This window comes from Lates calcarifer, unplaced genomic scaffold, assembly GCF_001640805.2.
Source record: "Lates calcarifer isolate ASB-BC8 unplaced genomic scaffold, TLL_Latcal_v3 _unitig_536_quiver_1314, whole genome shotgun sequence".
NCBI classification, from domain to species: domain Eukaryota; kingdom Metazoa; phylum Chordata; class Actinopteri; family Centropomidae; genus Lates; species Lates calcarifer.
In genome coordinates, this window is record NW_026117474.1 from 263 (window position 1) to 26492 (window position 26230).

Below are 26230 nucleotides of genomic sequence, written 5' to 3' on the forward strand. Positions count from 1 at the left end.
CCTCTTCTGGCAGAAATAGGCTTCCATGAAATTGCATCACAAAGCAATAAAATTTTGCCTGGAAAGCAGGACATGAAGGGAAAATGGTCATAAGTCAAGGTCATGAGTATTTCCAATTTGTAGTGATGAGGGAAAAACATATACAAACATTGATTGTCTGTAACTGTAGGTTCTCAGTTTACAAATGGTTCATATTATTTACAGTAATGAATGATGTCCCACTGTTAAAGCCCTTTTCACAGACTATACCTTACACTTAAAATACAAGTTAATGGAAGAATGGAAGGATTAAGTGTTTACCTGGAAAAGAAGGCAGTGAGAGAGAGGAAGGACAGTTCTCCCAGTCCAGAGCTGATACTGGCAAAGATCACTCCTACAACAAAACACAGTGGCAGACATGTAATCTGAGAGTGACATGGGGAAGAAGAGAGATGCCTTTAAAATGCTCATGAAGAACAGAAAAGTAATAGTCTCAGGGACATTCATGACATTCACAAGGAAGAACAATTACATCTAGAATTCAACTATCCCAAATGTTTTTCAGTTCATGTGTTTCAGATTCAGTGCATTTAGTAAATGTAGCTCTGAAATGACACTTGAATCATTCACCACCAGTTATCAGTTTATTAGGAACACCTGGATTAAACCGATGCAGTCTAATACAACAGTCCTCCTTTGTGAAGATTTCAGTGTGCTGTGCTTTAACTGTGTTAAAGAGGTGTTGATTCAAACGTATGATCATTTTTAAGGATAAAAATTTGTGGTGCTGGTTGCTGTATTGCAAAATGTTGAGGGTATGTCTGTTGTTTAGCTCTCCCTGATTGATTTAAATAATTTCTAAACTATTTAAATCAGTCATGAAGGAAGATTTATCACAGGACTGTTGTATTACACTGCATTAATTTTAGCTAGGTGTACCTGATAAACTGACAACTGACTGTATGTGCTCCTGACAGATGATTGGCATAATTAGATCCTGTCATGTTACTTCTGCCTTGTCTTTTTTTTTTTTACAGCAATACATAGTGGATAAATTACACATTCATAACTGGGACATTAACAAATAACATAGTGAACATTATACACTAAATAGGGACTGATTTCAGACACTAATACTTGTTATTACTGCAGTTGCAGTTTGACTCTGGTTTCTTGTTGTATGCACAGACATACTTGGTCAATAAAGCAGATTCTGATACTGAATAGTTAAAATCTTGAATCAGGTATCAAAAAAACATCTGAAAATACATTAATTTGAACATTCGTTTACTGATCAGGTGATAAAATATGCTGATAAATATTTCTAGCAGCAGGCCATGATAAGACTTAAATGGTATCACAGTTTTCTGGAACAACTGCAGCTGCTGTGACAGGATGACAGGAAATGAAACTAAGTCAAAAGATTAAGTTAATCCATCATCTGAATTTTTGACAAGAGTCAGTTCCACCACCAATAATGATAAAAACTTTAAGTGAAATGAGTAATTGCTCTGTGAGAAAATGTCAGCTTTACCCAAAATGCTGATCCAAACAGCTGAAGATAAGGACACAAGGAGGAAACTTGTTGCCGCCATGATGACACAGAATAACACTCGGAAACTACAATTGAAGAATTAAAAAGCAATTAGGCTTGAAATTTGTAATACAGTACAATGCTTGGGTAGTTCAAAATAATAAACAACCATGTTTTTATTTGCACAACAATTTTCCTTTTGCTCTGTTAAAAAGTACTGTCCAAGTATTTACACACTGCACTGTATACAAGCCACATCAAGTGAACTTTCTGACAGTCAACTAGTCTGTGTGTACTGTAAATACAAATTAAATAAAAGCTGATATTCAAAAAATAATAGAAATGATGGAGGGAGACAATGGCTTCTGTTGCCGTTTTATTTTTTTAATCTCTGTTCAGCTTTAATCAATGAAATTCAACACTTCCCAGACATTTCTGGCTGGACCCCAATGCAAGGTCAGCCTTACAAACACTGTGACTGCCTGACTGACTGAGTGGATGATGAAGTTACATTGCTCTTTCAAAATGAATCGGTGCAAACAGTCAGTGTCTAATGTGTGATCAGGGGCCATTTACAGGAAGTGTTGAAGCCAAAATACAATCACCAAAAGTAAAAAGCTAATGTTGAGCTATAAACTACAACATGGTCACATGACGTCATGTGAAAGCTTCCAAACTGTAATTTGATTTAGTGAGCTTGCTTCTTCTAGAAAAGTCTTTCTTCACAGAAAGTTAGTAACAGTTTGCAAATAAATAGAAACACAAAGAGGCTGTAAAAGCGGACTGATGACTGGATTGGGTTTTGTATGCAATGTTAGGATGTGGACAACTTCTGTAGTTCTTTTTAAAAACAAAACAAAAACTTTTTTAAAAAATCACTGGGGTATTTTTGGATATATTTAATATCGTAGAATTAAACATGAACTTGTCTTGAGCTTGTGTTGACTACAGACCTTAGTTCAGACATTTAACTAAAAACCCATTCAAAAAACCTGCTGACTTTGGGACGAGGGAACAGGGAGTACTAAAATGCTAACTTATTTGTGGGTTTTAGGACTCATTTCTGCATCACTCTATTTCAGACCTAGCAAAAAAAATCTAGCAACATCTTGGACAAACCTCAACTTTCCCCCTGCAGGTAGACCTCTCTGTGAGTCTCTATTGACTGCACAGCAGCACCGCCATTGTCATTAACTGTATGGTAATTTTGTCAGAGGACATCACGGTTATAAAATAGCTTGGAAATGGCTTGGAAGCGACAGCTAGTTAACATGGAGTCTTCATGGCTTGCATTTCACTCACTATTTCATATTTGCTCCTTTGTCTGACGGAAACATAAAAACATAGCTATAAATGAGAACAGCTTTGTGGGGAGTTCAGCTGTATTAAAATACTGTGTATGTTAGCACAGACAATAGGAGACAGTGCAAACAGATTAAAGGCTGAATCTGACTGACAAAATGCAAATATGATGTGATGACGTCAGTCATCTAGTGACATTTAGTGACTTTCAGCGCAGGCTATAGCTACTCTCCATTGAAAGTAGATGTTCCAGCACTTTCACAACAGTTTTCAACTACTTCCTCAGTTCTGCACATTGACAATACACTACCCAGCCATAGGTTTTGAGCTAGTGTTGTTTAAAGTAGCCTGCAAGGAAAGGGAAGGATTATGGCCACATAACAACTGAAAGACACAAACATCTGGGCCATCAGAACCAAGGAAGTGTTGAGTTTACTGATGGCAGTTTAACAGAGACACAAGAACAGCTATCAGAGTCATGCTGCTGGCATGGCTCATAACACTAATAATAATAACAATACAGCCATTATACAGTAACACATTCAATAACTGAAAAATAAGAATTTTATTTTACATTAGAAGTAATAATCATGGTCTTACCCATAAGGCAGTTTGTGGATTACAAAAGGAGCAAACAGCTTGATGACAAGTGTTGGGAGGATGTCAGCTAACAGCACAGCCTGGGAAGAAAAGCATGTGAACTCTGGTTCAGAGCTCAAACAAATACTGATAAATGTTCAAGATAAGTCTAAGATGCCCAACCCTGAGCTGGACAAAAGAGCTAAATTCAGTACAGTGAATGCTACTTTGTTTGCATCTTTGTTTATAACTGTAAACAAATTACAAAAACACCATTTTCCTCCTAACACTGTGGGATTCTGCAGTGCTAAGAGCTGTAGGGAAACTGTTCTCTGTACTTTTATTTCCAGATTTATTCTGGAAATATCTTTACTGTGGTGTTTTTCAGAAAACCTCACCATGAGAAATTATTAGTTCCTTTGGCAACAAACAGACTGATTAAGGTTATTCAGTGTTGTGTTGTGAATCTCCATTTACCGCGGTAGAGACAGGATTGCAGTCATAGCGGCTACCGTTGCTACTGTTCCCACCTTGGAAATCCACAGTCAATGTGGATGGTGTCTAGAATTTTAAAAAATGGGGGGAAAAAAGTGAATAATATGCTAAATAGATTTATATTGAATCAGACTTTTTGACATTAAATCCTTAGCAATAACAACCACTGCTAATACAAACAAATTTACATACAAATTTGCCGTCTTACATTTGCTGTGGCGTTTTCTGACTCTTGCTTTTTGAGGATGTCATGGGCAGCGCTCAACATTACCACATAGGCAAAATTGTTGCACAACCCAAGGAGCCTGAGGAGGTCATCATTAGAAGGGATAGATAATACAGAGTAAGCAGAGTCAGATATATCAATAACTGATAACTAAACCACAGACAGAGGCTTTTCTTTGAGAAGACAGAAAAAGTCACTTGTTCCCAATGCCTTTAATGTTTTTAATGTCTATTTCACACAAAGGCACTTTTTCAATATAATTTAATGTTGTCTCTAGAATAGTGTTCCCTATATTAAATGTTCTTTTTGATATAGATTATAGAAGTAAATATCACTATGAACACAATGCCAACTTTCAATGCTGGACAGTTTTTGACACTAGATTCCACTGATTTATTTCACTTGGTACTCAGAAGGTATTGGGAAAAGAACACTAAGAATCTAACTGCAAAGCTAAACCCATTCTTTCCATTCCTGCATGCAACACTAAGTCAGTACTTAGTACAACTTTTGCAACCTGCTGGTAGCTCATATTTTTCTGACTGCACCACTTAGCTTTTTGTGTCAAATAAACACAGCTCCTTTCTTGCAGGCCTCGTCAGTCTGAACTTGAGATTCACAATCAGCATTTCTTAAGCACTTCATAGAAAATACAGGCTTACCAGTGGCACAACCTTTTCATATAACAGTTTACATGGAGTCATGAAACCTGGTATTTATCGTGGGACACTTTGCAGTAGTTCGGCTTCTTCCTAAGACTGTGCTTTTGAGAACATTCAGCTTGAACACTCACCAGAATCCAACCCAATTGCGCCATTGTGTGAAACGACCTGTAAATAACAGATAAACAAGACCGTTTGCGACTCACGTGACAAAAACGTTTGTAGTTTGCTATTTATTCGTCAAACGAGACAAACCGCTGACAGACAGCAGACCCACCGTTCATGTCAGAGTGTTGAACAGGATCTGCGTTGACGCTGACGGTCTGCTCCATATCTCCAAGTAAGCCCAGGCTAAACTCAGTCAAACCGCACTACAGGGCTTACAGTTAGAACTATTCAAATCAACAAGACATCGTACACTAGGTGCTTAAGACACCAGACACCAACTTTTCCACCACGAACGAACTGTATTTTGAATATCCGTAGCTTGTTTTCTTTGTAAACTCTGACCACAATCACATGAATCACAGTGTTTCATACAAATAAGTTCCCGCGGAAACAAAACCAGCCTTGAAAGTTCCCGTTCGGCGATGCTGTTAGGGATACACATTGACCTGGCAGCTCACTTGTTTATTATATTTTTTTGTCATATCAAAAATACAAGACCTGATTTAATTATTTGTGGCTATGCGGCAGCTAGCCAGGGAAAAACTCTAATCGAGCGAGTCTTGGTCAAAGGTACCTTCACTGTCCCTGCTTCCAGTTGTGCATTTTAAACCTCCTAGTTGCCATTTAAAAGCAGCACATCAACAGGTTTAGAATAAAACCAACGTGACATTAAACAGTGAAATGTAGTTGTAAGCAAATGCAACGTTATTTAAGTATTTATTAATATATTTGTTGACAATGATAACTCCTCTTATAAAGCATCCACAAGTGGTACATTAGAGTGTTAAAATTCTTGATAACAAAGCATAGTATATGTATTTATGTATGTATAGAGAAATTGTTATATGTCATAATATACATACATACATACTTATAAACATTTATAACGCACTAAGAATTTGTTGATGAGTGTAATATAAAGCTACATTATTATTATTGTTATTAATAACAACAACAACAACAACAATAATAATAATAATAATAACAATAATAATAATAATAATGGTGATAACGAGATGATCATTTTTTTGTCATTGTGTGGGTCAGGATATGTGGGAGAGCTCCAATACTAGGTCAGGGTTATCTTGTATCTTGTCATTCATATTGGTAACTTTACATGAAAATACTCGCATTGCACACTTGCAATATTAGAATAAAGTGAGTTACTAATTAACTTAATTATGGGTCAAAAGATGCTTTTACAACACTCTTAGTTATAGTTGTAGTATAAACCCTGACAGTGCATTATATTTAAAGAGCTAATGGCATATTCTGAAAAACATATATGAACTGTGAGATAAATGAAATGTTAAAAGTATAATATTTCTCTTCAAAATGTTGTGGAGCAAAAATAGAAAGTCTCAGAAAGTGGAAATACTCTAGCAAAATACAAGTATCCTCATATTTTATTTCAGAATACTTAGTACTAGTAAATGTACTTGTGTGGTTTGAGCGGAAAAGGAAGCCTGATAGTGCTGATAAGAATGAACTCTCTCCTGCTGTGTATATAAGAACTGCAGCTGCTGCCTTGAAGCCTAGAGAGCCACCGCTTCAATCTCTCACAGCCATGGCTTTCTGCAAACTACTCACTCTGCTGGTACTGATCCACAACATTGGAGGTGAGAAAGACAAATACCATCCTTGTCTTCATGGGAACATTATTGTGTTAATTCATCTGTATGTGGAGGTTAATCTTTGTTTAATCTCCTCCTCTACTTGTTTAAATGTAATCTCATAGAGTGTGATTTATTACCTTGTTTACAATTTTATAACAAAACCAGTGAAATTGCTCTGTAAATATAATTTTTATTATATTGGTGTTGTCTGACTAGTGGTGATGGCTGGACATCTCAGTTTGCATTATTACCTGCAACATATTGCAGATTTAAAACACCGATTTGCTTTCTTTCCAAGAGTTAGATGAGATTGATACCTTTTTTGTATCTAACCATTAAATACAAAGCTACAGTCAGCAGCCTGTTATCCTAACTCAGCATGAAGACTGGAAAGAAGGGGAAACAGTTCGTCTGCCTCTGTCCAAGGGTAACAAAATCAACCAGACAGCATCACCAAAGCTCACTAATTAACACATTATATGACATTTGTGTGATCAGTATAATATGTGGATTTTATTACCAAGCCAAGCTGTTTCCCTGTTTCCAGTGTTTATACTAAGTTATGCAGTCTTTATGCTAAGCTAGGCATATAATATATGTAATATGTGTGTGTGTGTGTGTGTGTGTGTGGTGAGGGTGAAGTGCTAGGGTGGAGGAATCATTTCTATCAACTTCTCTGTTCCTTTCAGTTCCCTCATCTTGTTCCATATACTTGATTTTATATGATTTTATATAATACTATTTTTAACTCATTCGCTTTGTCTTCAATGGTCATGCAGTTTCAGACCCATGTCACACAACCTGCACTGACCCCATGGCTGCCAGTCCCCTGACAGGCGCCTGGTGCGAGGGCCCGTTCAACACTTACAGCTCTAATTTTATTCATATTCTCATTTAACTCTTGACAAGAGAGCAAATAAGACTGTTCCCCAAAATGTCAAACTCTTCTTTAAAGCAAGGACAATACTTGAATGCCAAATACGCAAGACACCTTCCCTAAATTCTCAACTTCTTGTTGGAAAAAAAAGTTAAGTAATTTGGGAGAAAAAAGGTTTACATTTTTTATTGCCTCTACCCTAACATAGTCTTTATAAAGTTTCATCATTATATTTTTAAGGTTTGTCTGGAGCTGAGGTGGGGAACTGCATAGTCGGGGGGCGTGATGCTGAAAAGGGCAGCTGGCCATGGATGGTCCACCTAAACATCACATCTGATGGCAAAACCAAGTGGCGCTGTGGTGGCACCATCCTCAATAATCAGTGGGTGCTGACAGCTGCACACTGCTTGGATGCGTAAGTGATCTGTGAATTATAAGTCTTTTTTTTTTTTTTTTAATTGACCTTAATCATCTTCCATACTAGCCACATCGCTCATCACCAAAAGCATTTAGTTGTGTTAAAAGGCCATTATATTGCCTCTTATATAGCCAACCAGGAGTCATACCTATATAAAGTTTTGAATTATTGTGTAAAAATTCTAAACATATAAAACCCATTAAGTTCCCATTTTCCCTCATTCACATTTCTAAGGTTAGAAGGGCAGTTGGTCTGTTAAAGTTCAACTGTGTTCTTTATGAAACATTTTGATAAATACTACCGAAATTGTTACATCATGGAAAATGACTAATTGATAAATAAATCTCTGAACACTAAAATATTATATGTAACATATTAGAAAATATATAATGCAATGCAATAGCTTGCCAAGTTGAATTTACTCAAACACACAAAAAACGATTTTTTACCACTTGATGGGCAGCAATAACAAGCTATACAAACAATACTGGTATACGGTATTATTACCTTGTAGTTGATACACTGAACCAAAAACAGTTGCTTATTTACACATTCTGAAGACACAGAGCAGCATTGGTATTTTTTGGAATCTGATGATAAAGAATGTAAGTCTGATATTTATTCTTCTTCTAGCTCTGTTATTATCTCTACCAATTCCCAAGGGAAGAATGTGGCTCTTTAGCTGCTAAGTGCTCCATGTTCACCAGCTATCCACTGACTGTCTGCTGTTTAGTGTTGAGTAGTTAAGTTGCAGTTAGTCTTTATGGAGGCTTTTCTTAGGAAATGACTGCCTGCAAGTGATGACAACAAAGCTATGACAGTAGTGAGAGTGAACCAAAGCATTAAAGTTGTGTCTGGAAAATCCCTTTACATTGTACATAGATATTTGATCTATACTTAATATAAAAATACTGATTAATCCAGCTTTAAACAAACATAATGTGAAATGACACCAATGTTAACCTTATTGAAGGGAGCCTGATATCTGGACAGACTACAAAAACATGATGCACATGGTCATTTGAGCTATTGCTATTTTAAAAATAATAATTTTAACTTCATTAAAGACCTTACATTTTTAAGTTCCGAATCATCTGCTGGTCTAGTTTTCCTAAACATATGCTAACTGGTCTCCCTTTGAGATTTAAACTACAATGATGATGTCACACAAACAAAAATGTCTGTTCAATAACAGGTAGTATTGTGGCAAGACTCCAGGAGTTCAAGATCTTATATGTCCCATTCTAACATCTGCTGAACCTACATTCATGTTTGAATACTACTACTGTGTAATCTATGTGTGTTAGGGATTCTACAGTTAATGGAAGGTCATCCATAAATGCAGAAAAACATGTGTGTTTGTGTATTCGTTTTGCCAGAAAACTCAAGCCTAATTATCGTCGATCGATGGTTTGGGTTGGCTCGCATAAGCTGCAAAAGGGGTCTGCTCGTTACATGGCTATATATTCCGCCGTGCTTCACCCTCAGTACCAAGCTGTGGGCAATGGTTACGTCAATGACATTGCCCTGATCAAGCTGACGAAAAAGCTGACATTCTCCGATGACGTTCGTCCAGTGAGTCTACCCAGTGTTGACGACACCTTCGGCTCATCATCTGAGTGTTGGATCACTGGCTGGGGGAACGTTGAGAAAGATGGTAAGTTGTACACATACAGTTTTGTACATATTTATGATCCCCTTGAAATTAATCAGCTTCTTTCGATCCTCTTCAAGGCGTTAAGCACATAATAAATGCTAACTTTACTAGTATGTTTTTTCACAAAGAAGTTACTTTTTAAAAAAATAAATTCTTATATTATAGCTGGGAGATTAACATCAAGGCAGGTTGCTAATAAAGACTAGATCAAAAAAAAAAAAATGAGTGGCATTACATGTAGCCTTCAGCAACTCAAATGGTAAATTTTCTATAATGCACATTTCCACAGCACTAATTAATTCAGCAAAGCAACACAATCACACTTTACTCACTACCCTGAACTGGCTTTGGATTTAGAAGTAAAGTTTGCATACTATGAAATACAGCAGCTTCAGTGAGTATCCCTTGAAGGACACAGTACAGGTTGCCAGTCTATCACAGAGCTGAGGTATAGAGAAAAATAATCATTCACTCACACATTCACACCTACAGGCAATTTAGAGTCTTACTGAACCTTTGCTGAACTGTCCTGGGAAACTCATGTAGGCACAGGAAGAATGCACAAGCATATGACAGCCTGCCTGGAGTTTGCCAAATGTTCTCACTGTATTTGTGGGTTACATTGAATGTAAATTGATGGGCAAAAAAGGCTCTTTAATCCATTTAAAATAAAACATGATGAAGTGTCAATGTTTCCTAAAGCCACTGTAAGTCTATAAAGCAAAGACTGCAAGAAATATCACCTCTCCCTCTGCACGTGTGTGTGTGTCTGTGTCTCCATGCAGTTCCTCTGCAGGATCCAGAAACCCTTCAGGAGGTGAAGATTCCCATCATCTCTCAGAGCGTGTGTAAGACGCAGTATCCTGACCTGTCCTCTGACATGCTCTGTGCAGGGGACATGGCTGGGGGGAGGGGTGCCTGTGAAGTGAGTTTTACTATTTAAGTTGGCTGAAATAGAAATTCAAAATTCTGTTATAAAAATCAACTTGTGCATGAATTAAATAAGGGGGGTGTATTTTTAAGTATAGGTTTCTAGAGGTAAAGTGTGAGGCACACTTTGTTTTACTAAAGCAATGTCTAGTTAGGGCCCCTTTTCACATGTTAGCAGTTCTACCAAAGACACATTTCCCTCTTAAAGTTACCACGTTTCATTTCAATAACTGTATAAGACACAAAGAAGTAATGTGATCCAATATTTCACAAAAAGGTAAAGAGTCCACTCAATTACAACAAATGTGTGTATCAGAACATTGTTCAGTCTTCTTTCCTTTGCTAGTAATCACCTCACAGCCTCTTACATTTATCTTTTATGAACCCTCGAGCATGGCTTACCCCTGGGTTGGGAACCAGTGGTATCTGGTAATATCCTAGCTATTGACCTATTCCTTCATAGCTACCATATCTAGTACCCACCACATTTAGTTACTACCATATTTATCTGCTGTGTGTCAACTCAACAAGGTAAAATATGGAAGGAACAATGCAAAGTAACAATACTAGGTGTAAAGACTAACACAGTGGGTGTGTCTGTTTTTTGTGCTCCACAGGGAGATTATGGTGGCCCACTGGTGTGTAATAGACCCAATGGCTATGTGCAGGTGGGAATTATGAGTTATGGGAGTTGTGCTCTGCCAGGCCGCCCTGGTGTCTATATCCAGGTGTCCAAGTATCTGCGCTTCATCAATGACTACATCCACCACGCTGAGGAAGCCTCCACTGAGGTCTAAACTTCCCAGACGCTGAAGCTGACCCATCTACTCACCTGGCATGCCACCTTACTCTTTAAGGCTTCTCTCCTGTGTGTCAGACCATGTGGTCCTTTATGCTGATTAACATATAGTCTGGTTCAACTAATTTGTTTGCATTAAAGCTTTAAAGCATTGATATTAGTGTCTCTGTATGTACTGGAAAATTTCTGTTTGCATGCTTCAAGCATGTTAAAGGATAGCTCCAAGATTTTGGAACCTGGGCCTTATTTTTCCATGTTTTTGGGTGTAAGTGATTGATAAAGACAAAAATCGCACCTGGAATCACTGCTGAAATGTAAATGAAGTAAGTCAAAGCAAGTCCACTAAAGTGCTTGTTTTTAGGCACTGACAGAATCAGATTTTTGTAAGAAGTGTTGTATAAATTTTATAGCTACCAAAAGCAGTAATTTTATTAATATATTATTAATTCTAGAATTTATTTTACATTGCACAACACAACACTAATCTATTGCTGTCATGACTGGCTAGTGAGTTTGTGTTATTGTGTGGCTTTGTAAAAGTACCATACAACAACAGCACAGACAAACTGTAGCAACTCCTTTTTTCTGCAACATAAAATTAATGTTCTTGTCAAAAGAGTCTGGTGGCTTTGATCAGCAATTATACAGCTGTTTCTGGTTAAACAAAAAGTATCTGTATCTGTAGGAATCCTATACATCCTATAATGTCAGACAGTCATAATAACAACCTGAACCTGTCTGTGTCAAAAACAAGCACTTTTAGAGCAGCAGTGGTTTGGCAGTTCCAGGTATACTGAGTTACCCTTTGACAAAAACAGGCATCTACTAACATTAACACATAATATACACCAAATCCCAAAACAAATTGCCACAGTGATGACAAGTAACTACATACATTAACTTAAGTAATGTGCTGAATTACACATTGAGTCATTCTATATTTTCCCTGAGTATATATGTTTTAAAATTTGATTACACTTTTCAAACTAGCTGCACCTTGACCACCTATAGTACAACAGTTTAAGGTTAAAGTTTTTTTATTGTCATTTTGACACATGTAGGTCATACTCATCCATTCATTCATTCATTATCTATACTATAAATAAATTAAGAAAAATAAAGAAACTAGGAAAACTGCAGTAAAACAGTTACATCCATCCATCCATTATCTATACTTGTCAGCAATCAAGAGAAGACCTCATGAACCTAAGAGGATTCACTGTAAGATGCAAACCCTTGAGAAAACCCTTTATAATCACAGAGACTTGGAGCTACAAAAACACAGCAATCTTTATTATACACAATAATTCATAAAACAAGTAAACAGCCTCCATCAAGTTATAAACCCCACTGAAAAACCACACTCAAGATTAGTCAACTAGTTTAAAACAAACAACAAATTAACCTCCTCTCAAAAAGGTTGTGTCCTATTGTATTTCACAAACACAATGAAATAGTATCCCCTTCACCTCATTTCATTTTGTGCATAAATCTGGGATATTGCTATTATACTGATAGTTAGATTGATGGTTCTTAATAGCCGTTCATACTGTACCAGTCCTGGTTGAGTATTCATTACCTCCACATGTTCCATTTGTCATCAGAATTTTCAAGTGGCTTGAGATAGTAATAAATTGTATAACACTTGTATTGTGCATCCTTCTGATGCCCATGTTATAAATACAGCATCTGTTATTTCTGAATCACTGGTTTATATGGAGTTCTACTGTGATATTACACTCATTTCATTAGTTAACTTTTCCACTTCAAACCACACTTTGATAACAACTGAAGTTTCTGAAAAAGTCATAAGATGAAGGAAGTAGGATATTCTCACAGTGATTTAATAGTATTTTAGGGTGTGTTCATTTTTAGAATGTTAATTGTACCAGGGACTAAGGCAGACACATCCATCTATTCACTGATTCCACAATTTCCTCTAGTTCATAGGTTCATAGTTGGTTTTAACATTTACTGGGACTTTTACTTAAGTAAAGGGTCTGAGTATTTCTTCCATCCTCTAACACATTTAACCTCAATTCCATGAATTAGTTTACATCACCTAAAAGATCAGTTTCAGCATTCCCCCCTATTTTCAGCTACACAGTGAAATAATCTAAAAAAAAAACAAAAAAACATATGTAGACGATAAACACAGTATAATAATATAAGTGTAAATATCTTTGGCTCTGCGATGGACTGGTGATCTGTCCAGGGTGTACCCCACCTGTCAGCTGGGATAGGCTCCAGCCCCCCTGCAACACTTAAGGATAATGGATGGATGGATGGATGTAAGTGTTTTACTGCTGTTCTTCTTCTTGTTGCTTTATTTCACTTAATTCATTTATTTATCATGGAAAATACACATTACTAAGTATCAGTGTGATGTGAATCCATGTTGTGGATTATACAGTAAATAATGCAGGACATTATGACTACTACTACTACTACTAAAGGTAACTGAAACTGAATTAAATTTCCCAGCAGTTTAGTAGCCTACTGCACTTCCACAGAGTTGGTGGACTAAACAGGAACTTATTGCAGCAGGTCTGCACCTGTGCTATATGAAAAGTGCCCTGAGATAACTGTGATGGGGTTCAAGCTCCTAAAATAGCAGATTCTACATTTAACAGGCTTCCCCTGCCTGATAAAGACCCATATCTTTCAAACTCTTTGGTTTCAATTTAGAATACAGGTTTTCCATCAAACTGAAATAACTGTGATGCCATGACTATGACATCAGCAGAGTTATTTTCTCAGACTCGACAGAACTCTTCTGTGTAGTATAGTATAGTATTTGTTTTATTATTTTAAAATAGTTTGAGTAGAAGTAACTCACTTTCATGTGTAAAATAATTAGAATGTGACGAAGCTAAAAAATAAAATAAAATAAAATAAAAAAGAAAGAAAGAAAACAAACAAGTGGTGAGTGGTAACTACAACTGCAGATTGGCAGTTTTGCAGCCAAAGAGATCTGGAAGCATCCAAAAGATTCCAAATATGTTAGGATAAAATGTGCAGGAAACAAATCAATCAAATGTAATCAAATATTTCAATGTGATGAAAATCTACAGTAACAGTGTCAGCACCATATACAGTAGTTTCAGTAAAGTGATGAAACAAGTAGATTTGAATTTCACATGGATTCTATAAGAAAATGAAGATTGAAGTCTAACAGTGTTGGGCATTGATAGAATTTGTATTAACATATTCTAGACATTTCTGGACATTGGAGTATGCAAACCTGATGAGGTAGAGCCCTGTCTGAGAATCACATTTCAATGAAATGACCACAAATCTGCAGCAGGATTTTTATATGACTACAAGTTCTGGCTGATCTGGCTGGAGAACATATAATGAAGCTGCCATGTATTCTGTCCCTGATCCATACTTAAAGGCAACATGCCTCTTACACAATGCAGAGTAGGAGGAACCAGGTGGTCGAGAGGGGCCCCTGCTCTAATGGTCAGTATTACTTATGCTGATGTCATTCATCACATTTGTGGCTAAATGTGTGAATTATCAGTTAACTTGCTGACTTCCCAGTTTAGATAAAGGAAAGACTGATGCTACATGTTCCGATTCTGACAGCTATGTCAAATGTTAAGATAAGCAGCTTGACGCCTCAAGTGCCGCTGATTCTTGACCAGATTGCTTGAATAGCTTGCCTTCCATCAGTTAACACTTCATGCTGATAAAATGCACATTGGTTTAGCAGTTTTTTTATTTGTGTAATTTAAAATATTCTTTAAAAACATTATCAAAACATCATTGCCAAAATGTCAAGCAAAGAGGAAGCTGAACATGAGAAAAACATCTCCTCACATCTTTAACCAGTGGTTCCCAGCCCAGAGAGAGGTCCCTTTCTATGTTTGTCACATTACATTAATCAGGCTAAACAGCTGGCTGGAGTCTTTGGAAATGGGGGATTGATTTGTAGGTCTTGTGTTCTCTGTTTTTCAATTCAAGTAAACAAGTTGACATAAACATCTATTATTTGGTGGATGGATCTTGAATAAGAAAGCTTTTAGTTTGTAATGATATGTATTAGAAAAAATTAATTCCACAGCAAATCTTGCAGAGAATTAAATAAGAAGTCTGCCCTCACCCTTATGTCTTCAAGGAAAATATGAAGCTTAGTTTAGCACAAAAACGGGCAACAGCTATCCTCAAATCCAAAAGTAAAAAACCATGGTTTACTTACATTTGGACAGAGTTCAGCTGTTTTCCCATGTTTACAGTCTTTGTGCTAAGCAGTAAATTAGTCACCAACACATCCACAAACTGTCTGTGTCTCAATGTAATGTAATTTCCCATTTCTCTGTGTCAAATGCACAAATACAACATGTAAACTTTTCACTTTTGATGGAGCTTGGCTAGGTGTGTAGTCACTGAGCATGTCGTAGACAACATCAGATACAGCACCACTTTGACTTTCCTCTTCCTTTTTTTCCCCTCATAAGCTGAAGTTCATATCTAGGTAGGCAGTGGTATTTCTCATCAAAAGGCACATACAGTCAGTGCACTACAGGCAAACCTAAAACCCCAAATAAATAGTTTAACTAATCAGTTGAAAATGTAACCACAATCATGACCTTAGATGAATAAAAGCAAAAAAGCAATAGTATCTCTCTCCATCAGTCTGAAAGTTACTGAAAGAATAACCTCTACAATCTTTGTCTTAAAAATATAAAATGACAAATTAGTTGAGAACTAATTCATTTTCATAAGAAGACTCCCAACTCTCCCACCAAAAAATAGTGAGCTAATTATTGTCAGTCCAGTACAGTCAGTCTCCTCCTGGAGAACAACGGTCAGTGAGGTTATGTCACAGCTGTATTCTGACTAATCACTGGTTGCTTCTATATTCACACACTAATCTGCTTACCTCAGGTTTTTTCCCTCCAACTGCATCTCTCTACTGCCTGAACAGTACACAAAATAATAATCTTGCTGTACTGATCTTTACTATGATGAACATTTGAACTAAACCTGTGGTCACAGAAATTGCCATAATTCAGTTAGTCTGACTTTTACATGTGACAGCTCAGAACCTAATTAACAGCACTATGGTTATTTCATGGACAGGCAGCCACAGGCCTGCTCATAGTGGTAGATGTGCCTGTGACTGCTCCTGCAGGCCTGTATTTAGATGTGGGAGAGGCCGAGGGGAGCTGCTGCTTTTCTCTGTCTCTGTTGCAGAGCCCTCCTTCCTGTTGTCCTCATCAGCTTTCCGTTTCTCTGCCTTGGTCTTAAACCTCAGCCCATGACCTGTCAATCACAGGCAATAAAGATCATATTCAGTATTGATTAGTGAGCTGCAAGAAATGTCTTTAAATTACTTAATCCTAACAACTGTCCATCCCAGAGAGTATTAATTAACAATGATATGAAACTGAGAAACAGCAAATGTACACATCTGACAAGCTGGAACCATCAAATGTTAGGTACATTTAATTGTTATTAATACTATTAATAAATGTGACTCATTGAATCCATCTACAGTGGTGGATAAAGTTTTTGGACACCCTTAAAATTTTACACAATCTCTAATATTATTATGAAATATTTGGGGAAAAATCTTTTTTGTGTTTCAAAAGGTGTGGCTGCATTAGACAGTTTATTTGTTTATTGTTTACAAGAAAAACTAACAAAACTAAATTCTTGACAGTTTCAATATGTCAGCTCTCAACATTGTCGGTATCAAAGTCAACAAATAACAGAGAATGTGTTCAAAACTGAACAAAAAATAAATAAACCATCACATCATCAAATTCATATTTAGTAGCCATTAGCACACAGTAGAGCTCTAATCCTGGCTGGCATGTTCCCCACGAGCCTTTCACACTGTTGAGGGGTAATCTTGTCCCATTCTTCTTGAATTACTGCTTTTAAATCTTCTGAATTCTTTGGTTTACACTTTGAAACAGACCTTTTGATAATCCACCACAGATTTTCAATGGGGCTCATGTCCGGGGATTGAGCTGGCCACTCTAAGACCTGGATACAGTGCTCCTGCAGCCAAGTTCTCCTGGCCCTGGATGTGTGGTGAGGGGCATTATCTTGTTGAAACATACAGTTTTGACCTCGATGGAACAGTGCACGTGCAGAAGGGAGCATGTGGGTTTTTAGAATGGCACAATACTGCAGAGTTCAATGTGCCATCACAGACAGTGAGATGACCAACACCAGCAGCACTAATGCATCCCCAAACCATGATACTGCCTCCACCATGACAGTAGGTACTGTACATGCTGGAGATAAAGCTTGGCCTGGCCTTCTGCGTACCTTCACATTATCAGGAGGATAAAGCTGGAAACTGGACTCATCTGACCACAGAATCTTCTTCCAGTTCCTGGCTGTCTAGTTCTTGTGTGCTTGGGCCCAACGATGCCGGGCTATCCTCTGTCTCTCATTGATCAGGGGCTTCTTGACAGCCTTGTAGGACCTTAAGCCATGATCTAGAAGTCGGCCATGTACAGTGCAGGTGGAACACTGGACATCAGTTTGGTTTGACCACTGCTGCTGAAGCTCTTGTGATGTCATTCGGTGGTTTTCCCTGCACATGCGGATCAGGATGTGGTCATTTCTTGCTGAAGAAACGCCCAGATCTTGGTTTGTCTTCCAAGCTGTTGGTTCGTCTGTATTTCTCTGCAGAGTGTATCCAACTGCTGAAGGACTGCATCTGCACTTCCTGGCTATCTGGCAGCAGCTGTACCCTTCCTGAATCTCTATCTTCAGGTGTGTTTCCTGCGTTTGGTTCCTTGTTTTAGCCATTTTTGTCTCTGAAGAACTTTCAGATGTGCTGGCTTTATATAGACATGAAGCACAGCAACAAGAATGATGTCTTTTAATAAAAAGCACGACCTTCATTAGTGGATCACTGGTACCAAAATGACCCAATACTCAACATTTCTCATGTATATTTATGGAACCAATCAATTTTAAGTGTTTAATGTTTTTTTTAAGGATGTGTTTAGTATGTTGGCTGTGGCTGTACTAAAAGAAATTGCACTTGAAGAACTAAGAGTGACTCTTAATGCAATATTTCACAAATGCATGGGGTGTCCAAACTTTTTCCACCACTGTATGAATAGTCATCGTATTGTAAATTCTGAGATTATGCATGTAACAATAGTTGTGAGAATACACTGATTTGCCTTTTTTCAAGACTTTCACATAAAACTTGGCTAACATTTGGTTGGAAAAAAGTTTTACTCTCAAAGACAAATCTTATCAGATATATTAACAAAAACAGCATACACACAACACACAACATATGCACAATTTTCTGACACTGTTATCTCTGTGTGTATGTATGTATGTGTGTGTGTGTGTGTGTACTGACTTGGACAGTCTGCCACCTCCTTGTAGGCCTTTTTCTTACAGCAGCCTCTACACAGGTTGAAGACACACTTATTTCCCTGCACAGCAAAATAAAACAATGTCAAGTGTTAGTGTGGACAATTGCACTAGAAGGCTCTTGTGAAAATACTTTATGCAGTACATAGAGAATTTCATGTAGGTTCCTTTACAAAGGGAGTATTTCATGAAAATCCCTTAGATATTTATATTTACCATTTTACAAACATTCTATTTTTATAACAAACTTCATCATTACAACAAATCTTTCACACTTGATATTTCCTTGGGCTAGTGGAGATCTGTGATACATACAGTGACAACTGACTGATATATGTACATCAGCACTCAACTCTATTTGGGCTCCTCTGTCACCATGAATCAACTGAAACACATACACACACAGTGTTTAAACTGACTGCTTACCTTTGGGTTCCCACACTGTTCACATTTGATGTATTTGGCTATGGAGAGAAGAGAGACTGTCAGACTTTGTATTTCAAATTAGGAACTCAGCAATCTGAGCAGAAAGTGATGGGTTAGACTCACGTTTCTGCTCGGGGCAGAAGTTCTTGTTGGGGTTGCGGGATCTCTTCTTCTGCTTGTTTTTGGAAAGTGTGTCAGGAGATCCATCAGAGTCCTCCAGGGCTCTCTTCTGACACACAGTTTTCTTCACCTCTGAACCCTGGCTGTTACCGTTGGCAACTGGCTCCTTTGGCCTGTAAGGTGTAGTCAGTCGTCAGTTAGTCAAAAAGCTTTTCTTTTCTTCTGTCAGGATAGAACCTCTTTTGATTGGAGGTGTGCTGATGTATGACTTTATGAAACTATCTCAATGAAAAGATATATATATATATATATATATATATAGACCAATAAAAACAGTGTGGTGACTCACACTGGTCTGACGTATGGCTGACAGATCCAGTGGGGGAAGGGCAGGCTGTCCTCTCTCTCTTCCACATCCTTTCCTTTGGCTATTTCCTCCTTTGCAAACACACATGAAGTTATTGGTATGGAAAACCATCCTCAGCAATCAACCTTCGTCCAGTATTCCAGTCTGCTTGGATAAGTCTCACTAAACAGCTCTGTCACGTTGACAAGTTGGATCGAAAAGATTTTAGTCAACATTGGCCATCGTTAGAAGTCTCAGGCATGTTTAACAAGTATGGGACCCAATTTATATGCCATGTGGTGGGCAGCCTGAAGCCATCATCCAAGACCCTATACAGGCAGCTTGGGAAAAGTAAGTAGCACCCATTAAGCAAGATCTCTTCAGGAGACTCTTAATGGACTGCTATGAAGTGCATGACGAGGCTCAAGTGGCTAACATGGGTAGCCAAGCTGACACTAGTGCCACCAAGCTCCTCTACTGGATTATAATTATCTACCTTACTTTCAAGTGACCAGTGCTCCATATACCAACCTAAAGGATTGCACATAGTCTAAAACAGGTAGGCAGATAGAGCAAGCTACAGGCTAACCAGATAAAAGCATACAATTTTATCTATCATGACACAAGTGTCAAAATATAGTACAACAACAACAATAAAATCTAGGCCTAACTGACAACTGAATATATTTAACAAACAAAGGATTGTGATTTCATGATTGTGATATCTACTCAGCTAACAGTGTTGTCAACGTGGCCAGAGAAGGGAGAGGGTGGATTAGGAGCACAAAGACCACTCCACTCACTTATTTGTCTGGACCACTAGCCTTAGTGACCATGGTCAGTGGAGAGTTACCTGGCAGCGCAGCCTCAGCTTTTTGCTGACATCAGCCAAACCTTCGAGGTTCTTTGCCTTGGCTAACTCCTCCCTCAGGTCCTGGTGGATCTGTAGCCTAAACAAACAAACAAACACACACACACCTGCAACTCAGTATATAGAAGCCTTGCAGCCATGGGTCAGGTATAAAGTGCATTCAGATAGTGCTCTGGCCCTTTCATTCTTTTCACACTGATTTGTGATATCAATCCTAATATTTTTTCCAGGACATTCACCCCCCCCCCAAAAAAAATCTCTCTCACATGCAGAGTGTAGTGGACAGACATACGTGTGGTGCCAGAGCTTGAAGAGGTGGGCTCGTACATAGGACAGAGTGCAGGGAGGATACTGCTTCACCACCTCTAGATACTCCTCAGCCATCTCCCACACTGGGGGGCTACGGCCCTCAAATATTGCTGGGTTATGGAGGTTCCCCTCTAAAAATAATATAAAAAAGAACATAGGCAGTAGTTTCAAAACAATGCATAACCTTTACAGTAATGTAAATTATAAATCATCTATTGACACCAATGAATTAGGAGAGAATGTGTGTAATGAAAAAACTCACAAAATGAGACACTACACAAGCATCCCTAACCTGCACTCATAACTCCCTGAACCCCTGTCTCCTGAATGCAGCGCTCCACGTCACTCAGGTGCTGAATGTTGCCATTAGCAAACACTGGAATATTAACTGCCTTCCTGTGGCAAAACCACAGAAAACAATTCATGAAAATGATTTGTATCAGGAAAATCAGGGGAAAAGTCCAGAGCTATAAGTCATTTGATTTTATTTTAATATTGGACAGTGGTGCGTTAATTTGTTGAACAGACCATTGGAAAACTGCACACATGTTCAGATTAACTCACCGTACTGCCTTGATGTGCTCCCAGCTAGCAATACCAGTCATGGCTCCTTTCTGGTCTTTGGTTCTGCCATGCACTGTAAGCAGCTGGGAAAGAAACAGGAGGGAAAAAAAACAAATTTAGGGACTTTTAAGACATTTATAATTCTTCCTAAATGTGACAACAAAGAATTGGGGGTGGGCAATCTGACAATTTTGTACCTAGTAATACTAAGCTATGTTCACAAACCAAGACAACGATTACCTACAAGATGGCAGTGCTGATAGGCGTACAACCCAATTCCTCTGTATCTCAAGGTCTCAAAAATAAACAGTTATCACTAACAACAATTAACAACAACTACTAACATTTTTACATCTTAAGTCCTGAGTAAAATTTGTGTTATTTATTGACTACTGATTAGAACTTTGTTTAATGTTTAAAATAAATTTTAACTTAGGTTTTAATGACCGCTTGACAACTGTGTCTTTAATGTATCACTGTGTTTTAAATGGTGCAAACAAATAAATCTAGATGTTATCGACATTTCAAAATTGGAAAGACAAAATTTGTGTTAAAATTGCCCACCCTTACAAAAAATACCAGAGTGAAAATAACTGATAAAAGTAACAGCAACAACAGTGACATCAGTTACTTAAACTAAAAATAGCACTACAAAGAAAAAAAAAAGAAAATGAAAGAAAAAAAATGGAGGGAGGATGTGTTATGGGAGAACAGGGTTGAGGGTGCAGAATGAGCTGCACTGACTTGAGTGGATGGGTGGTGGATTAAATTTATCACTGTGATCATACCTGACATCCAGCTTTTTCCAGCATCTGGGCATAGCAGACTGTCTTTTCAATCTCCTTGAACACACGGATCTTACATGTGATGGGCACCGAGAGCTTTTCATTGGCTAACCTGACTGTAAAATAAGAATGACATTTTAGTTTGAGATGAGAAAACTGTGGTGATTTATAAGTAGTGTTAATTTTGACACCTGATTTTCATTTAGTTCTAGTCTTTGTCTTGACAAAAATTAGTTGTAGTAAAATTTCAGTCTTTTTTGTTAGTTTTAAACTAGTCTTAGGCAACAAAATGAAAGACATTTTGGTCTCCTTTTCTTCACTGATACGTTAGTCTGCATGTCTTTGGAATTTGTCTTATTTTGTCACCATTTCTTGTGCAATTCTCAGTATAGTGTAGATGAATTTAGTCAATATATCAGATTCTTCCACGAGTAGGTAACGTCAGACAACATTACTGACAGAGACATAACTCTGGAGGGTGTTTCTAAGTAATGGTAGCACAACAGGTCAAGAGATAATTTTGGTTGCGGAGGAAAACAGTTTGGCTAATCAGCAGCTACAGTCTAGACTTTGCAATAAAACATCTACTTTTCATTCTTTCACATTTTCAGTTAGTTTTTATTCATTGATGAAAAATTTCATACTTGTTATCATAGTTCTAACTTTCAAAGGTTAGTTTTCATTTAGTTTTAACCTCATTTTCAAATTGTAAGGTTTTAGATGAATAAACTACTGAGGTTTCTGTTGTGCTGATATGTTTACTGAACCCAGAGATGACTAGACTTACTCATTTTTTCTAACAGCTCCCATTCATCTTGTAAGAAGACTCCATAGTGCCCTTAGAAATAAGCATCAGAACAGGTTAGTTGTCCACTAGTTAAGACCACTGGATAAGAATTAGAGGGTTATTTTCTGTAGAAACCATGTGTACCTCTTTTAGCTATCATCTGCGGACAGCCCAGGTTGAGATCGATGGCATCGCAGTAGTCCTGGGCCAGCAGAGCTGCCTCAAGGAACACCTCTGGATCATTGGCACAAAACTGACACCCAGGGAATGGAACACTGTGATTTACATCTAACATTACATGAGGAACAATATTAATGCAAGTGTGTGTAACTTCACATAAGCCTTGTTACAACTCTGAAAAACATGCTGTGGGATTTCCACCAGCACTTAAATCTGCCATCATTAACAATCTGTAAAAGACTTTGCTGGTGTAGATCCTCACCTGTGTGATGAGAGGTCTGTCCTCTTCACAAACCTCATTGTAGAGGTTTTCTCTTCTGTAGTTGGCGTCACGGACAAATACCTGAGCGTGCAGCATGGGGGTGTAACAGAGCTGAGCACCATGTCGTCGGCTCAGCAGACGCCAGGCCAGCTCACTCTGGTCCACCATGGGTGCCACCACAAAGCGTGCCGCTTTCAGGGTGTTATTCCAGAAGTCAAAGCCTTGGAGCTTAGCCATCACAGTTGATTTCACCACTCAAGAGACCACAAGACCTCATTAAAGACCCTGCAAAAAAACATGGTTTCCTACTTGGCATCACAACAAACACTGGACAGAATTTAAAAAAGTACACAATGAAATAGAGTATGAAAGATACTTGTCTTGCTTTGTTGTAGCACACAGTAGTTCCACCATAGTCTACGGAGAATCTCTGGGACTAAATTTCAGAAACTTCATCTCAAGTGTGGTGCTTCAGTTCCCTCTCCAACCCTTACACATTCCCCAGCAAATGATTTTCGGGGGAACATTCTGCGAACGCTGTAGGACGCGAGACCGTTCCCTTAAGATTACTTGTTAGCTAGGGTTTTCTATCGAGTCTAGCCATTTCTTTATTTTGATGGGGCATGGATAGCCTACATGGCATATGTGATACAATCCTACGACATACTATTATTAGTATTTAAGTTTGTTAGTTTCAAAGCAGCAGTAGCATATGGCTACCAGTTTAATGAGGAGTAACATTTTCAACTGAGCAAATTTTACTTGTTTGTGTACAGACATGTCATGGACGTCGACGACTAAAAGCAGACTTCTAAAATATAACGTCGTTAAATAGTAATTAGCTGTGTACACTACATGTTGTAGAGCAGCCATATTTCACTGGTCTTTAACAGCAACAGCTCAAAATCTGTGCTGGTCTCTAACGTTTCCATGAAGATTTTTTTACTGTCTGGCTCAATAGTTATTAGCATTTAACTAGGTAGCTGTATCTGTGCTGTACTGTCAGCTAGCTAGCAAAGACCTGTAGCACGTGAGGTACCGCTGCTGTTCACAACTGTAACGAGTTCGACAGAAAATGTATCACAGCTATGTTTCTCTGGTAGCATTATGCATTGCTCTGGTCATGAGCTAATTCTAACTATTAATATATACTTAGATTTTTTTTGTTTCACCTGTAATAGAGTGAGATTTGGAGAGTGTGGCCGAATCCAAATGTGCTGCCTTCACCACACTCACTGACTTAAAGGACTCGTTCCCCGGAAGCCCGTAAGTGCTGAAGGCTGACCAAATCTACAATTTACCAGGTCCACAAGGGGCCTCAGGATGCAGACTTCTGCAGACTTCTGCAGACTTCACTCGTCAATTTACCCATAATCCTTGGTGATATCTTCTTCTTCACCACCACCACCACCACCCTTCCTTTCTTCTTCTTCTTCTTCTTCTTCAATTCAATGGCGGGTCACGAACCAATGTGTGCCAGCGTGTGCATACCGCCACCTAGTGTACCTGCGTAACATGAGTGCGTAACATCATGGCCTTCAGTATTTCAGGTTATCAAAAACCAACCAACCAACCAAACAAACAAACAAACAAACAAACAAACAAACAAAACAAAACAAAACAAAACAAAACAACATCCCTTCGTTTTTTAGCCATTCCTAAAATCCCTTGCTTTTTCCATTGCATTTTCAGGAACATAACAAAAACACATTTAAATAAAGAGTTGGATTTATTCCGGTATGTCCACGTCTTAGCCTTGGAAAAAATCAAGTATTCGCCTTAATTGGTTTCCATATAATTATATTTTGCCTTCCTTAGTGACTGAAGAAGGTGATTTCTCTTATTGTATTTCCTATAATAAACTAATGCATGTTGACTATTTCTCAATGACTACAATGTGTGCATTTTCCAGTTAGGTGTCTGCCTATTTTATATCATATATGGTTGAGTCCTGAATGACCTTTTCCTTCCTCCCTTTGTTTGCTACGCCATCCTCCCACCACAGACATGTTTTTGTATAAACAATTGCATAAATGTCTTCTGGTTTCATTGTCCTCTTAATACTCTTTGCCACACTTCTTGTTCATAGTCCTTACACTAAGCTTTGCTTAATGGGACTTATAGGTCTACATGCTTAATTCAGAATGTTTTTTGGACAGAATACTCACCTGCTCATTTTCCTCCACACAAACATCAGCAGGAACCCAAAGGAAATGTGTCAATACACCATTATCTTCAATGCTGCACATCATAAGGAATATTTAACTGAACCTCTGTCCCCTATCCACTGCAGGGCCACTAATACTGCCAGTAGCTCTCTGGTATATCCTAACAAATGCTCTGCTATCTGTTTTGTAATATATGACTCACTCACGATATATTGTATACTGCTCCTATACAGCTTGTATTAGGGTCCTTGGACACTAACTATGAAAAATGCTTAGCAAAATAGTTTTGTGCTATGTACCATCCTGGAAGTTGCTCTGACATGTCCTTCAACTCCTGCTGTATGTTGAGGGCAAAATTTGGCAAAGGCTTGTACTATAATTGGTGTAATCCTAGGCATTATGTCTTTGCAAAACTTGTGACATTTTTCTCATTATTTCACTAACAGTCTGTTAAAACACTTTTGGCAGGAGGTATCACATTATCCCTGGATGGTAACCTGGTATGCCAGCATTAGCTTCAAGGCATTTTTTCCATTCACACCTGCACTGCTGATATTGGAGATGTTTTGAATGATCCACTACAGATTCTCAGGGCCATGTAAGCTACACATCCATAGTCAGAGACAGATGTCACTGTATGCCTGGTATGTATTTTGTAGAGATGGTGTGCTTGCTCTCTATTCCTGTCCTGACAAACACTTTCCATATTAGAGCTAAAATGACCTCCTCATTGCTCTGTCCTTTCTTTCCTGACATATGATTTGAAACACTGGCTTAGTTTTAGCTCTACATTGTTAGCTACAAGACC

The 26230-nt window shown here is 38.0% G+C and overlaps 3 protein-coding genes across 6 annotated transcripts; 1 reads left to right on the plus strand and 2 right to left on the minus strand.

The window, feature by feature from the left end:
• Positions 1-247: 247 nt before the first annotated feature.
• On the minus strand, positions 248-5200 carry LOC108874385 (battenin). The gene is made up of 7 exons (XM_018662819.2): positions 5055-5200; positions 4909-4945; positions 4098-4194; positions 3872-3955; positions 3416-3495; positions 1514-1599; positions 248-373 (listed from the first exon to the last, which is right to left on the minus strand). Exons 1-7 carry the CDS (start codon positions 5107-5109, stop codon positions 297-299), a joined length of 516 nt encoding a protein of 171 aa, XP_018518335.2. The 5' UTR covers positions 5110-5200; the 3' UTR covers positions 248-296.
• Positions 5058-11397, plus strand: LOC108874389 (tryptase-2). Its single transcript, XM_018662825.2, has 6 exons — positions 5058-5117; positions 6458-6564; positions 7679-7853; positions 9236-9513; positions 10299-10438; positions 11061-11397. Exons 2-6 carry the CDS (start codon positions 6513-6515, stop codon positions 11238-11240), a joined length of 825 nt encoding a protein of 274 aa, XP_018518341.1. The 5' UTR covers positions 5058-5117; positions 6458-6512; the 3' UTR covers positions 11241-11397.
• A 3551-nt stretch (positions 11398-14948) lies between these two features.
• LOC108874387 (tRNA-dihydrouridine(16/17) synthase [NAD(P)(+)]-like) lies at positions 14949-24717 on the minus strand. 4 transcript variants are annotated; one of them, XM_018662822.2, is made up of 14 exons: positions 24623-24717; positions 23255-23539; positions 22957-23065; positions 22813-22863; positions 22029-22141; positions 21241-21323; positions 20969-21072; positions 20660-20807; positions 20350-20446; positions 19500-19588; positions 19154-19323; positions 19031-19068; positions 18591-18666; positions 14949-16513 (listed from the first exon to the last, which is right to left on the minus strand). In XM_018662822.2, the coding sequence occupies exons 2-14, from the start codon at positions 23489-23491 to the stop codon at positions 16347-16349; spliced, it is 1482 nt and encodes a 493-aa protein (XP_018518338.1). In that variant the 5' UTR covers positions 23492-23539; positions 24623-24717; the 3' UTR covers positions 14949-16346. The 4 variants fall into 4 exon arrangements, with proteins under 4 accessions (XP_018518338.1, XP_018518340.1, XP_018518336.1 ...); XM_018662824.2 differs by having other exon boundaries at positions 24556-24689; XM_018662820.2 differs by having other exon boundaries at positions 24427-24679.
• Positions 24718-26230: the final 1513 nt, after the last annotated feature.